We start from the raw sequence: 13,593 nt of genomic DNA, 5'->3' as shown, positions 1-13,593 counted from the left end.
CGAGGTGAATAAAGTAACGAACAGCAGCACAAAGTGAGTAACTTCCTTACCAGCACGAGGGGATAAGCACGTTCCTGCCACTTACTCAACACGTTTTCTTTCTTTTTTTTTTCGTAATTTAAGTGATATAGTGGTTGGTCGAGTGTAGTGAAGAAATAAACGTGCGGACACTCTTTTAGTTTGTAGGCCGAGGTAGCACTGACAATGCGCAATGTTTCTTCCCTCGGGGATAGTCACTCCTTCAGTACCGAGAAGGAAAACAACCACTCGAAGCGGGACGGGTTTAACGTAGGAAATGCAGCGCCATGCTCATCAAGGGAGTGTAATGGTAGAGAAACGGCACCGGAGATTGTCCGTAATACCGCGAGGAGCACCGAACATCCGTTTAGCAGCGACGCGAAGCCGCTACCGTCCTCGGGGCTGGTTGGGGCCGCTGTGGGGCATCATGGGGGAGGGGTTCACTTACCTGGTTTTGGTGGTATCGGTCCCTGGTCACCACGCCCTGGAAGTGGCTATGCAATGAAATATGACCATCATTCTCCCAACACTCACTGCAACACTGGACGTGGGTTGCAGGTTGTCACACATCCTGCCAACTCCCGTTCTGCATCAGTGGTAGGATCAATGGAGGAGGAAGTGCCTCGTGTTTCGAACCAAACCACCACGAATCCCACAAGGGGAGTGTCGCTGCGCTGCTGGGTGCTGTTCCCCCTGATTGTTATCATGACTTGTGTGTACGCTATCTCTATAGCACTTGCAATCGCCCCATGGGCGCGGGCCTCTGTGGCGGTGATGGGGTCCCTGCATGATGTTGTCGAAGTCAACTATGTCACCCTTTCGGGGTTCACTCCCTTCCTGCGTATGACACGAATGGCGAAGGGGATAGGGAGCATGTATTTCTCGAACAATACTTTTTCGAATCCCGTAATGGATCATGCAATGCCATTAAAGGATGGAATGGTCTCTAGCCTGTGCGTTACTCTTCGTGACGTAGATAAAAGGCGCATGATAGCATCTATCGGTGCATTCTCGTTGACGAAGAAACAAGCCGCCCTGTGTATCGCCTCAAAGAGTAATCCTGGCCAGTATTATGGTCACGTGAGTGAGGGAGGGATAATGAAAGACTTCTACTATATGGACCCTGTAACGATGGAGTACCAGCAGCCACTGAAACGGTATGAGTCCACTACCTCTGGATTAACGATTACTGAATACACGGAACGCTTTCACTTTGATTCCGTTGTGCGGATATGGAACGAGTCAGTGCGAGAAGGTCGAGAGATGAAACCGTCTGAGTACTGGGTTCGCCCGCGGTTCCCACCCACTTATGCAGCGTACGTCTATCCTTTCTTCGAGAGAGAGGACGATGGAACAGTTGGTGTAGGGTACATTTACGTGGGAATGCACACAGGAAAAATTAGTGTGAGGTGGCACAAGGCGTCTGACAGCGGTGTCCGCGTCATGCTTGTGGATCCCAACAACGAAAGCGGCCAATTCTACGTGTTTGCGAACAACTGGGGCCAACCGCTTGCGAATGTGAGCGATGAGTGGAAATCCGCTTTCATGGGTGAACCAATACGGTTCCTAAGCCCTGACGACGTCTCTGACCCGCTGATGAGCAAAGCTATCCGATACCTCGACTTGCAAGAGGCCGCGCGAGGCAAGAACCAGAGGTCGTGGTTCATGTACGGCGGGTTGGCTGCGGTGGCCAGTGCACATCACATTGTCACTGACAGCGGGGTTGAAATGGTTGTTGTTGTTGTCACGAACCCCAGCTATTACCTGGGCCCGATTGCCACCTACGGGGGCATTGCTGGCCTTTCTAGCTTTGTAATGTACCTCATTGTGATAGCCGCTTGTTACTATTTTGTGGAGCTTTGCCTTCACCGCCCGCTCCGAAGTACGGAGGAAAAGCTGAGGGCCGGGCTAGTCAAATCTTCTGATGAAGAGAAGCAAAAAGTGATTGCACTGAGAGAGGTTTGTGAGCTCCACGGTGTGTGTAGTGTGCTCCGCCGACGCCTGAATGCGGTGCGGACATACATGCCAGACCGTGCTTTTGATTTAAGTGGTGCGGCAGCGAGCGTGTCAAGGAGCAAGGACGCATGCGCATCTGATCCTGAGGCAGCCTCGTCACCACGTCGATATGGTGAGGAACTGAAGCCTGTCGCCTGCAGCGTCGCCTACGTTTACTATACGCCCGGTAGAACGCGCAACCCCAGCGACGCCGTTGTGGAGCTGATGATGCAGATAGTTGTCAGTGCTGCTGCAGCCTGCGGTGGGTGCTTCGAGGTGCAGCGCCCAGACTACTGCATTGTGAGTTTTGGTGTGCAGTCGATGGACCGCGAATTCGCTGCTGAGGCGACGAGGGCCGTTGAGTTCGCGCGTCAAGTGGCCACGAAGCTGATGGCGCGGAGCGAAGTTTCTGGTGCTTATCGCGTGATTGTGGAGTCCGGTGCATTTCCGAGTGGCATCGTTAGCGGAGGTGGACGAAGTCGCTATGTGCTTCTGTGCCGCAATATCTACCGGCGGGTTGGTGATGCCCTTCAATCTGTGGGAGTCGCGGCAGCGGTCACAGAAGAGACAGCACTGCTGGTGCGTGGCCACTTCCGTTTGTTACCATTTAGGTCTGTTTTTCTGGAAGGCGAAGACGGTGTTTGCGTAACGTTGTATGAGGTACTTTCCGGGGATGCTGGGCAGCCGACATGGAATGAGTTTGAGGGCCACTACAACGAGGCGTACGATATGATGGTGCGTGGCAACTACGTCTCTGCACTACGATTGCTGGACAAGGCCATTTCCGTGGGGTCGGTGACCTTATCGGGGGAATCACCTTCGTTTATGTCATTGCAACCCCAACGTCTTCGTGATGAGTGTGCTGCGCGTGTTGGGAGAAGAGACCGCACACCGTTTGTTAATCAATTACTTATCGTCCCTGATAGCCTGAACAGCAGCGCAACGAGCCTGATATCTTCGCCGCCGCTGCTGAGTGGTACTGGAAAAACCTCTGGTGGAAGCTCGTCACCGTGTGACGGTGGCTCCCCGCGGACTCCGTCGGTCTTCGTGGGGGAGAATGCAGCTTCGACACTGAATGGTGAGATACCTCGTTTTCTCGAGGACTGTCATGGGAACAGTTGGCAGCGCTCAATCGACCCCATTCATGAGGGTGCCAACTCTGTAGGCGTAGCGTACATGGGAATGTCTGCCACTGGGGTACTTGCTTTGCTGAAGCTTTACCCTCTAACAGAACTTGGAGAACGCTTGACGCGTGAGGAATTGGACGTTGCACTGGATAAAGTGCTTCAGGTTGGGGAAAGTGTCAGCCTTGTGCAATGCTTGTCGTATTGTCATGTCCCCCCTCACGGCGTCTTGCTTGTTTGGGAGTACGTCCCCGGTGGTACGCTTCGTGATCTTAAAGTGCGATATGGCCGGAAGCTACCCGCCGCCACGGTGAAGCGGCACGTCACCTCTCTGTTGCGAGGACTCGCCTGTCTCCACGAGCGTGGCCTTGTTCAGGGTTGCCTGTGTCCTGAAACAGTTGTCACTTGTGTGGGGGGCCATTGCCGATTGACTGGGGTTCTGCTTGATGCTGCACCTTTACTCAAGCATCAAATGACTTATTGTGTCAGTCCAGAGGAAGCTCGTGGCAAACCCCAGTCGTGGATGACAGATATGTATGCCCTTGGGTTGCTTGTTATAGAGATGTTGAACGACGACTTCCCATGGCGGTGGACAGCTAATGCACAAATCAGCCGGTCACGTAACGAGTTACTTGCGGTGCTTTCGGACCACGAGGCGCTAATGGAGTCGCTGCGTGAAGGTCTTTTGGAACCTGTACCACCTCCAGAGGATGCGGACCCGACAATACAGTTAGTAGTTTCTTCGTGCCTCAGAATCGACCCCGCACAGCGGAGGGATGCGGTCTTCCTTCTTCAACGTGTTGGTGGCGTTGTTGCCGTTGATGCATGAAGCTCTTTCATATACGTTCTCCTCTGCATCATTTGTAATTTTTTGTGGTTCGTATCCTACCAGTTTTGCTCATGTGGGGGATATCATGTGCAAAAAGGGTCAGTCTTTGTGCCTCGTGATTTCGCTTCTATTTTTGGTTGGTAGTTTTGGTGAGAACAATTTTTGGTGCATTCGTCTTTGTTGGTGTTTTGCAGAATATGATGATCTCGCATACTATGTGACTCATAGGTAGACGCAAAATATGGCTCAGGGAGAGGGCCAGTACCAAAATAGTTTTTTTTTCGCCTTCTTCTTTAGTATGCTGTATACCCCTTTTGCTTTTCCTGATTAAGGGGAGGATATATTTGGGGCACTTGTGTTTTGGGCTCCCACCTTTTCTTTAATACAGGAAATCAGGGACCCTTTTTTTTTGCATGTTAAACAATTGTTAGCGAGTGGGATAAATGTTTTATTCAGGTTTGTCGTCCATGTTTATCAAACTAGTTTTGACGAGTGACAAAAATTGTTCGGTCGGTGATTGTTTGGCAGATAAATTAATGTTATAAATGTTTCCCCTCTTTTCGCTTTAGAAACACCCCTCAGGGAAGTGATTTACTCCTTTATGACCCCCTGTAAGTAGTTTGCTCTGAGCGGTCAGTGTCTGTCACTGGTTTTTTCCTACTCCAAGAATGCATTTAATATTTTGTATTGGTTTCGTTGACGCTTACTTGGGTGGTGGTTCCAGCATCATTGGACAAAGATGAGGATTTATTTCTAATATCGTCCAGTACCAGTTTTAGACGTTGTGCACGCTGGTAGCGGACTACTTTGTGAATAATAGAACAAGTGAATGAAAGCTATGCGACTGGCATTCAGAAAGATGATTATCATTTTACCATTGTAAGAGCGATACACTTGTTTGCACACCTCTTTTCTTAAGTAGGTTTTTTTACCACTTGCGGTTCGAAGTGAAGCGTTTTAGCATAAGTGAAGAAGGGGATCTTTTGATGATCAGCATGAAGAGCAGAGTGCCCTTAAGGAAGGGAAGAGGGCCTCGCTCAGTTGTTTCATATTCCATCCTCTTGTGATTTCTTCTTCTCTTCTTTTTTTTTTTCGTGCACAATAATGATGCCTTGCGGTGAGGAAAGCAAGGGGATACACGGCAGAATTCCCTCGCTTTTTTCTTTCTTTCTCAAATATTATCACGTAAATAGGAGAGAGAAGTACGCACACTACGAGGAAACATGACGGATCCACAGGAGGATAACATTTTCGCCCGCTCTGCAATTCTGCGCTGGGCGGCAAGCATTCTACGGAGTGAATACAGCTCTTTCACAGATATTGCGGCAAAAGACGTTGCAGTGCTCCTTCACGCCATTTTCAACAACCACGCAGGTGAAAATGAAGAAGACGGTGGACCTGTCGTATCTCTCCATGACATTCAATTCTGCGACAATCCCACCTCTATGACACGGTTACTTAATGCGAAGCGAGTGCTCTCTCTTGTGCAGTCACTTAGCTCATCTCCGGCATCAACAGACTCCGGCGGCAGTGGCAATGAGGGTAGCCGACTTGTTCCTACAGGAGTGGGAAACATGACGGCTTGCGCATGGTTAGAAGGAGATGCATTTGTAGAAGAGTTAAAGATGTGGCGCTGGATCAGGGATGCAGCCTTCAAGCGTGGTTTAGAGGCGAGCGAACTCGAGAGACGAGTGCATTCGTTTCTGGGGACTAGAGTTGACAAAAATGTTATAAATGAAGAAGGAGCAGACGCTTTATTATCGAGGAAGCGCCCCCGTGGGGAGGAAACTTCGGGTGCAACCTTTACACGTGATATGGAGGCGGCGGCAGGTGTGAACGCCGGTACGGCGTCGTATGGCGGCAGAAGCAATGGGAAGGGTGTGTTCAAGAACTCAGATAGCAATGATGGGAAACTTCTCCAGGAGGGCCAAACATCGGAGGAAAGAGATGCTCAGTCGCTGCTCAATATCACGTGTGATGGTGTGGAAGCCGCCCCAGGACTTCTAAACGTACTCGAGGGCGTGATGAAAGAACTCAATAGCCGGAAACTTGCGGGTGGCGAGACGACTTTTCAGCATGGTAGCGATGGTTTGACATGTGAACCTCATACGTCAGAAAACCTGCGCGGCAGCGGCTCAGCGGCCAGTGAGTGTTCCACTTGCCCTTCCATTTACGCATCCGCTATTCAGCAAAACTACGTAGCAATTGAAAGATTAGAATCTCTAAGAAACATGGCAGTTGCGGCATGTTTAAAGCGAGATGCAGCAGGTCTTTTGGGTTTCCTGTCACTTGCATGAAATGAACTTTATCCCTCCCGCGGACTGTGGTCACATAACTAGAGGTTAAATAGACCTATTTAACAAATAATTTTTTTTTTGAGTGGTGACGCCATTATTTTCCCTGCTTTTCTACCACACTACCTGAGTTTCATTTTTTTGTGCAGATTTTGATGATGACGATGTTCTACTGACTAATTTTATACGCTTGCTTCATTTTTATTTGTTTTTCCTCAGACGGTTGTCTGACGAGGCCACTACATTGCTATCGCGTATGTGTGGGGAATGAGAAGGATGGAGCGATATCTTACCGTCAAGCAAACTCGTCTCTTTAGTTTGCAGCTCCACCTTGGGTGTGGTGCGGTTATGTTTCCTCGTGTTTTATTAGCCGTCATATCTCGTTACCCTTACCGCGTGCGTGTGGACATGTGCTTGTGGTTTTATACAAGTAACAACCTGGAAGGACTTGCGCTGTTCCTTCTCCTAGACGTGTTGTGTACCACTCCATGTAGAAGGTTGTTTTTTCACAGTTTGTTGGTATCTTCAGTTTACACACCAAAGGACATCGTCTTGGCCATCCAGCAGATCACAAATTAAATCCGTTCAGCAATGGTATTAGTTAGTTTTCATTCGATTTCTGGAGTAAAGTTTTGTGTTGTGTTCAATTCGTCATTGAAGTTTTGCTGTTTCATTCTTGTCTTGTACCTTCGAATGCAGTTGTCCTCGATGCGAATTGCAGAAGATGCTGCGAACATAATGAAAGGGAAGTGTCCGACTTTGTTAGTGATAAATTCGCTGTTCGGGAAGAAACTGTTGCTATTTTTAAACAATGCTAAATATTCTATGAACAACGGAGTGCACTCCTCTGTACAAAGTTTTCTTTTTTTCGTTTCTCGTCGTGGTTGGGGATAATTAGCAGGTTGTAGAGGAAACCATACAAGTAGCGGCATCCCCCCTCTCTATCACCCGTAACCAGATACACGCTAACATTACACACGAGTAGGGGACGTAAAATGTTACGCAGAGCTGTTGCAATATCACCCTCTGCTACAGTTGTTGCCTCGCGTACGTCGTCACGGCACTCATCCACCGGTTCGAAGGACTTATCAAGTTTTGGCGGGAACCGACCGCACCCCCCGGCAATACAACACAATGAACCCATCACGCCCATGGACTTTAACCCGCATATTGAGTGGTTTGAGTACCCCAAAGAAGTATTCGACCCAAAATATCCCTATACGCGTGAGGAAAGTATTCGCATGACTGAGGAGTCGTGGGAAAGTACAATGGACGAAATGGCAAGTCGCTACGGTATGCGGTTGAATATGTCCACGAAACCCACCTTTTGGATGGCATGGAGTCTCATGTTTATTTACTCCTGGTACACACTTTGGGGTTGCTACCGCGCCATGGGAACGGAGCCGGGGTGGACTCACTTTCGTAGCGTTGTGCTTGATCAACCCAACGTTCCCACGCTGGAGGAGGACGACATTTACTTGGACCAGTGGATTCGGCCTGAGATTAGAGAGAAGCACGCAAAATATGAGAGATTTTGGAATTGGAAACCATTGACCAAACGCGATGGGGCGCAAACGAGCTGGAAGATTCCTATGCAATACCAGGATGAATCGGAGTGGCGGCATATGACGAGCGCGAACTAATCGACTGGGCCACGAGAATGGAAAATCTGCGTTGCTGTTTCTGGGTGTAGTGTGGTAGCTAGCAAAATGATTTCACGCTTAGGAATCGGTGAACCGCCTCTGATTAGTGAAGTGTGTGTTGAGTTTCTGGTACGTGGAGGAGATGGCAGGTCCTATAGTTACGTATAATTTTAGCAGTAGTTTGTGCCGCCCTTTTCGTGGGGCAGTAGTTTTAGAATTTAGCACGCGCAGTGGCATTCACTGAAGGATATATATATATATATATATATTTGAGGGGCGCACAAACCTTACTGACTTCTGCATCTTCTTTCCCAGTGTGGGGTTGAGTAAACAGTGAAAAAATACGACTGGATTGATGAGACTTGTAAAGGGTTCCAAACAGCGACAGCACAACATGGTTGACAAAAAATAAAAGAAATGACGCAGTTGTAGGTCACGGGGAAGAATGCACTCGTGGGCTTTGCAGGGATGTTGTCGGTGTAAATGATTAGCAAGTGCAGATGTTGGTGATAGCAGAAAAAATATCTTGGCCACCGCATTTGGAGGTTAGTGTTTTGAGTCACATGTGTGAAGAAATGTGCTGGGGCCCCAAATATCGTGAAAAGTAGTCGATGTTTAACCCGCAGACTGAGTGTGTTTCCATGTAGAGCTGGAATTTGCCTATTGCAGGGGGGGGGGAAGTGAGGTTACTGCATCTGGTGCACGCACATGTCTCGCTTGTGTTTCGACTTTCTTTTTTTATTTTTTTACTTGCTTCCTACCATCCTACCTACAGTATTGAAATTCTTCCCCCAGATACGTTTGCCGCCGGTTGCGGGACCGTGGAAAGAGGGAACGGATTAAGTGAGAAAAACACACAATAGTAACGGCAGATGAGAGAGGCATTACATAAAGTGATTTTTCATCGGCAGTTGGGCTAGAGAAGAACGCGGGCACATATACAAACATTCGTTCGCTGCACGGACACACCAGTATATGCTTATATAAATATATATGTCTGTGTGTAGGCGTACAGAAAAAAAGATTGCATGTTGCCTTCTCTCTTGTTGCGTCTTCTCTACATCCTTTTCCCGTAGGTGATACGTAGTTTAGGCGGCGCTCACCCGTTGACGTGTGGAAGGGGACAGTGCTGCGCTGCACCATCACGGCTTCTCTCCACTGAAAGTTTCGACGGTAGGGAAAGGAAGGGGAGGGATTTGGGAGATTCGCGTCCACGGCGTGGGTCACGGGGGTTTAAGTGCGGTGAACGACGATCGTTAAAGAGGGGAAACATCCCACTTTACACTGGTTTCCTCAACCACACGGCAGTTGCAGGAACAGCAAGGGCAAAACGGCGTGATAATATAGCACTGCAGCAGGCGACCGTATATGCAAATCACAGGAGTGCGGGGTAATGCGAAGCGCAGTGAGCCAGGAGAGAGGATGACGTCCTTTCCCACCTTGCCGCGTGTGGACCCACCCAATATTACCTCATCTCTGCTCGGCAAGAAGGGGGAGGAGAGAAAACAAACTAAACAGTATAACTCGCTTCTTGCGAAATGTGAGTCATTAGTGTCAGGTTGTCTTCCACTCGGAGGCGGCACTCAGCAACCCGACCGGAAATCTCCGGCATGTGTTGCACCTCAATCCACATCTGGACGGTTACCAAGCATTAGATTAAAGCCCGACCACACACAAACTACTGTGCCCATCGGTATAAACAAGGGGACAACTGGGCTAGGGCCTCCGGGCGGTGGCGCTAAGTTTTGCGGAAGTGCAAGATTTAATTCCTCAAATGAAGCTCCTGGTTCTGAGGGGTCGGATGACAGTTCCGAAGCTCCAGACACTTTCCCCAATATCTCTGGGAACATGGGGAGACCCTGCATTCGTTCGTCGACGTTAAAACAGGGGGATGAAACACCCGATGTGCGAGTGAATCTTTGCCAAAGATTTAGCACTGCCATTGATATGCTAAATGAAGAGGAGGCAGTGCCATGTACAGATGGGACTGAAAGCAACCTTACTAACGGTGATGAAAATCCCTTTAGTCAACCTTCGTTGGCAAATAGCAGTTGTTGCACCACCCCACGCAAGGGCGCCCCGCATTCTCCGAAAGACGGCTCCAATCCACCGCCCGCGGCCCGTTTGAAATCAGGTGGAAAGCGTGTGGTTATTCGACGCACTCCAGAAACTAGTCGGCCTGGCACGAATGATTGCCAAACCTGTAAACCGTCTATGGAGGAGCTAAAGGTTGGTAGAAGGGTCTCTGTTACTTCACTGAGAATGCGTGAGGCCGAAAATGAGGAACTTGGGGTTCCAGACGACATGCCAATGGACGTCACGGTTATGAAACATATGATGCTGCGGGAAACACAGAAGCGACAAACAAAGAAGGATGCCCCGTCCATATACTCCGTAACACTTCCATCCTTTGATGAAACAACAGGAAAACTGGGAGATAGTTGCTCATTTCCCAGTTCTCTGCCCGTGAGTGAGGCCATTGAAAAGGTGCTTTTACTGGAGCGTGGAGAGCAAAGAGTAAAGACAACAAGTGTGGGAATCACGAACTTCCTGAAGAACTTTTCAGAAAGCCATGAGATTATATACTTGTTCTTTTGGTATATTGTAGCACACGCACGTCGCGCCTCCTCTGAACGAGTTCTTATCGACCGCTATGTTAACCTGGAACACGTCTTTCGCACCATGTTTCCTCGCTATATGTCTGATCTACCACCTTTATCGGTGCTTGAGCAGATTGTTACCAGACGTCTGAGAAATGCCTGTACTGGGAGGAACATTAGTAGCGAGAGGAAGGCAGAAACAAGAGCCTTGGTTCTGGAGGATATTATAGCGATGCTGTCAGCACCTGAACCATGTAGTAGCAATATATTTAATATTGCTTCCTCCTTCGTGTTTGGTGACGCTGAAGAAGCCAATGAGAATGCGGACACTATGAAGAGCTGCACGGACACAACTCACCCAACGCTCGATCCGTTACAACTGAATCGTGCTGATAGGGAGGATGATGGTGGTAAGGCAGGTGCAACTGACGACACGAAGAGCCCGATGCACGACGGCGTGAAGGTGATGACGTTGCGGTTGGCAAATGCCATAGACACATTCACCGTTGCTCACGTTGAAGTGTGCGAACTGAGGAATCTTGCAGAACGCTGCTTTCACCGACTTGCCATGCTATTTGGTGAGTCCTTTGAACGGCTGCGGTCAGAGAAGGATAATGTCTTCTCAGCTTATATGATTATCGTGCCTCACGTAACATACTACGCTCTGGTTCACTGTTTTCCAAACGACTTCTTAGCAGGTCTTCTCAACGCCGTCATGCGTGTGAATATTTACCGTATATTTTACTACTGGTGCAGTGGTCTGGTGGCAACCTATGTGCGTTCCTCTGGGTGGCCGACACCGCGGCAAAGGAAAGGGGGAGCGCAGCCCTCTTTTGACCACCAGTCGCGTGGAAGCGGGGCAGATTTCAACGGGCTCCCTCCTATCAAACGAGGGAGTAGACCTCTTGACAGCGATCCGAACGCGGCCAACAGCACCGGTCCCTCCTCACCTCGTGGGGGTTCAAATGATGGCGAGCAGTCCACCGCAGCAGGGTCCGCAGCAGAGGATGAGCAGCTTGAATTTCTTGGTGATGACTCGTTTGATGATGTTGATGTAGAAGTGGTAAACGGATATCACAGGATAGTGCTGGAGTTCAAAAAGTACGCTAAGCACGTCAATTTTCTTGTTCAGAAACTTGAGCAGCGCACGACCTCCATGCACGACCGGTTGACGGAAGCGCCAAAGCAGGAATGCCCCGAAGGCAACTGCAACAAAAAAGGTGGAAAGTCCGTTTGCTTCACAGAGACAGGTGCGGACGCCCCACTTGGCACGAATAAGAGCGTAAAACTCGGTACCGGTGTGGTTACCGAGTCTCTAAATGATGACACGAAGGGGAAGACAGGGAAAAAAATTAGGCAAAACTCATTGGGGGGCCAGACAAAGCATAACGGCAATGAGGGAAACAATGTTCTACCACAGATATTTCCCAACGGAAAGAGCAGGGCTTCGGTCTCGTTTTCAGTAGGTGCTGGCAAGCAAAATACAAGCGGGAATAACAATCAGAGTGGCAATGACACTGCTGTCCGCGACTCTGTGATATGTAGTTTCCCCCTTGATGCTGCACTCGCAAAGGTGAGAAATTACATTGAAGCACACTCAGCCGCGAGTATTGCGCATGTGCCACTTCCCCCTTTAGATGACACGTTAGAGGAGAAACCGACTTTTACGCTTGTGGAACACGACGAGAATTCGGCGGTGGGCATATTACCCGCCACCATTACGACCAATACCCGCAGCACCCGTGACAGAACTGTAAAGGTACCACTTCCTTTAAGCTCGCCGCTGTTCCTTCACTACGCGAGGCATCGGCTGCATCCTTCTGTACTTTCAAACTTAGGGGGTGTAGATGCTTCCAAAGTGAAAACATCGGCACAACCGAGCCCCCGCTGCTTTCCGTCCGGTACTCAGTTCGATAATAGAACTGCCTCACCAGGGGCATCTAAGCAGTTAACTGACGCATTTTCTAGTGGGGCTGTCACGCCCCGGTACATTGAGAACGGTGAAGCAACAAAGCGGACACCAATGACCCTTATTGAAAGTTCGAAAAAACCCATACGCATGACGCTAATCCCAGCCTCTGAGACGCATCCTCGGCCACTTCAGTTTGAAGGGTTGACAAAAGAAATCAGGAAAAGGCACATGCAGTTTGAGCAAAATATGGTTTGCTTGCAAGAACGGGAGCAACAACACCGACAGGAGTATAACAAGAATACCCAGCGCGGACTGAATCTTGCACATCAACTGCTCTCCGGTGTATTTCAAGAAGCTGCAGATACGGATTTGGGAAGGGCTATGAAGAACCGAAAGAAAAAAAGTGTTGCAACACCAAAGAAGTAAAGTTTCACATGTTCGTTTACGTGGGTATATTTAAAATGTGTATGTGTATCACATCGGATCTGAGGAGGATGCGGGTGTGGTTGAAGGGGAGAAGGGGGTGTGACACCGAACTTTAACCTCTCCATGAGTCGACCACATATAGGTAAGTAAGCGCAAATGTTTATTTTGTGCCCGTATCAGATGAATAAATCTATATACGTACATATCTGTAGATACGTTTATATGTATTTCTGTGTATGCGCCTGCACTTACGTGTGTTTTGTGTGTTAGTGCGTGTAGAGTGTGAAAACTTGTATGGGGCACAATTCATTGCCAGGTATGCTCTGATCGTGTGCCTGATTATTTTCATTACTTATGATGTACACTGTTTTTTTTTCTATTTTCTTCAGCGTAATTATTTTGTTTGTTCGTTTGGGATTGTATCTCTGTGTATTTTCACAACTACTTTTTTCCTGCTGTTATCCCAACTGAAATGTACAATTTTTCTTCATCTTTCCCGAAGTATAGTGGGAGGAAGTGAGGGCCCAAATGGAGGTTAAGAAATGATTATTTTAACTTTTTCAGAACTTCTAAAGCACAAAACACTCCCCTCTCCCCCTCCACACAGTTATAGCTTTTACATAACAGCTGGGACTTTTTTTTTTCGAAGGAAAAAAAGAGGGAAAATCGTTTACAAAACTGTTCTATAGGTAAGTATACATATATATGTATATATATATGTGTGTGTGTGTGTGTCTGTATTTAGGGGAATT

The 13,593-nt window shown here is 48.5% G+C and overlaps 4 protein-coding genes across 4 annotated transcripts, besides 3 other annotated features; all 4 read left to right on the top strand.

Annotated features, from left to right (window-relative positions):
• Positions 1-13,593: part of a sequence feature (sequence corresponds to BAC RPCI93-27M3) that runs on past both edges of the window.
• Positions 205-3,966, top strand: Tb927.5.3320 (protein kinase, putative; the record flags this gene model as incomplete). The annotated part of the gene is made up of 1 exon (XM_839911.1): positions 205-3,966. The coding sequence occupies one exon, from the start codon at positions 205-207 to the stop codon at positions 3,964-3,966; it is 3,762 nt and encodes a 1,253-aa protein (XP_845004.1).
• On the top strand, positions 5,190-6,263 carry Tb927.5.3310 (hypothetical protein, conserved; the record flags this gene model as incomplete). Its single annotated transcript, XM_839910.1, has 1 exon — positions 5,190-6,263. The coding sequence occupies one exon, from the start codon at positions 5,190-5,192 to the stop codon at positions 6,261-6,263; it is 1,074 nt and encodes a 357-aa protein (XP_845003.1).
• On the top strand, positions 7,256-7,903 carry Tb927.5.3300 (hypothetical protein, conserved; the record flags this gene model as incomplete). The annotated part of the gene is made up of 1 exon (XM_839909.1): positions 7,256-7,903. One exon carries the CDS (start codon positions 7,256-7,258, stop codon positions 7,901-7,903), a length of 648 nt encoding a protein of 215 aa, XP_845002.1.
• Positions 8,151-8,172: a microsatellite.
• Tb927.5.3290 (hypothetical protein, conserved) lies at positions 9,272-12,841 on the top strand (the record flags this gene model as incomplete). The annotated part of the gene is made up of 1 exon (XM_839908.1): positions 9,272-12,841. One exon carries the CDS (start codon positions 9,272-9,274, stop codon positions 12,839-12,841), a length of 3,570 nt encoding a protein of 1,189 aa, XP_845001.1.
• Positions 13,538-13,582: a microsatellite.

Source organism: Trypanosoma brucei, chromosome 5 (assembly GCF_000002445.2).
Source record: "Trypanosoma brucei brucei TREU927 chromosome 5, complete sequence".
In the NCBI taxonomy this organism is placed as follows: Eukaryota; Euglenozoa; class Kinetoplastea; order Trypanosomatida; family Trypanosomatidae; genus Trypanosoma; species Trypanosoma brucei.
This window is presented reverse-complemented; position numbering and strand designations above follow the sequence as displayed.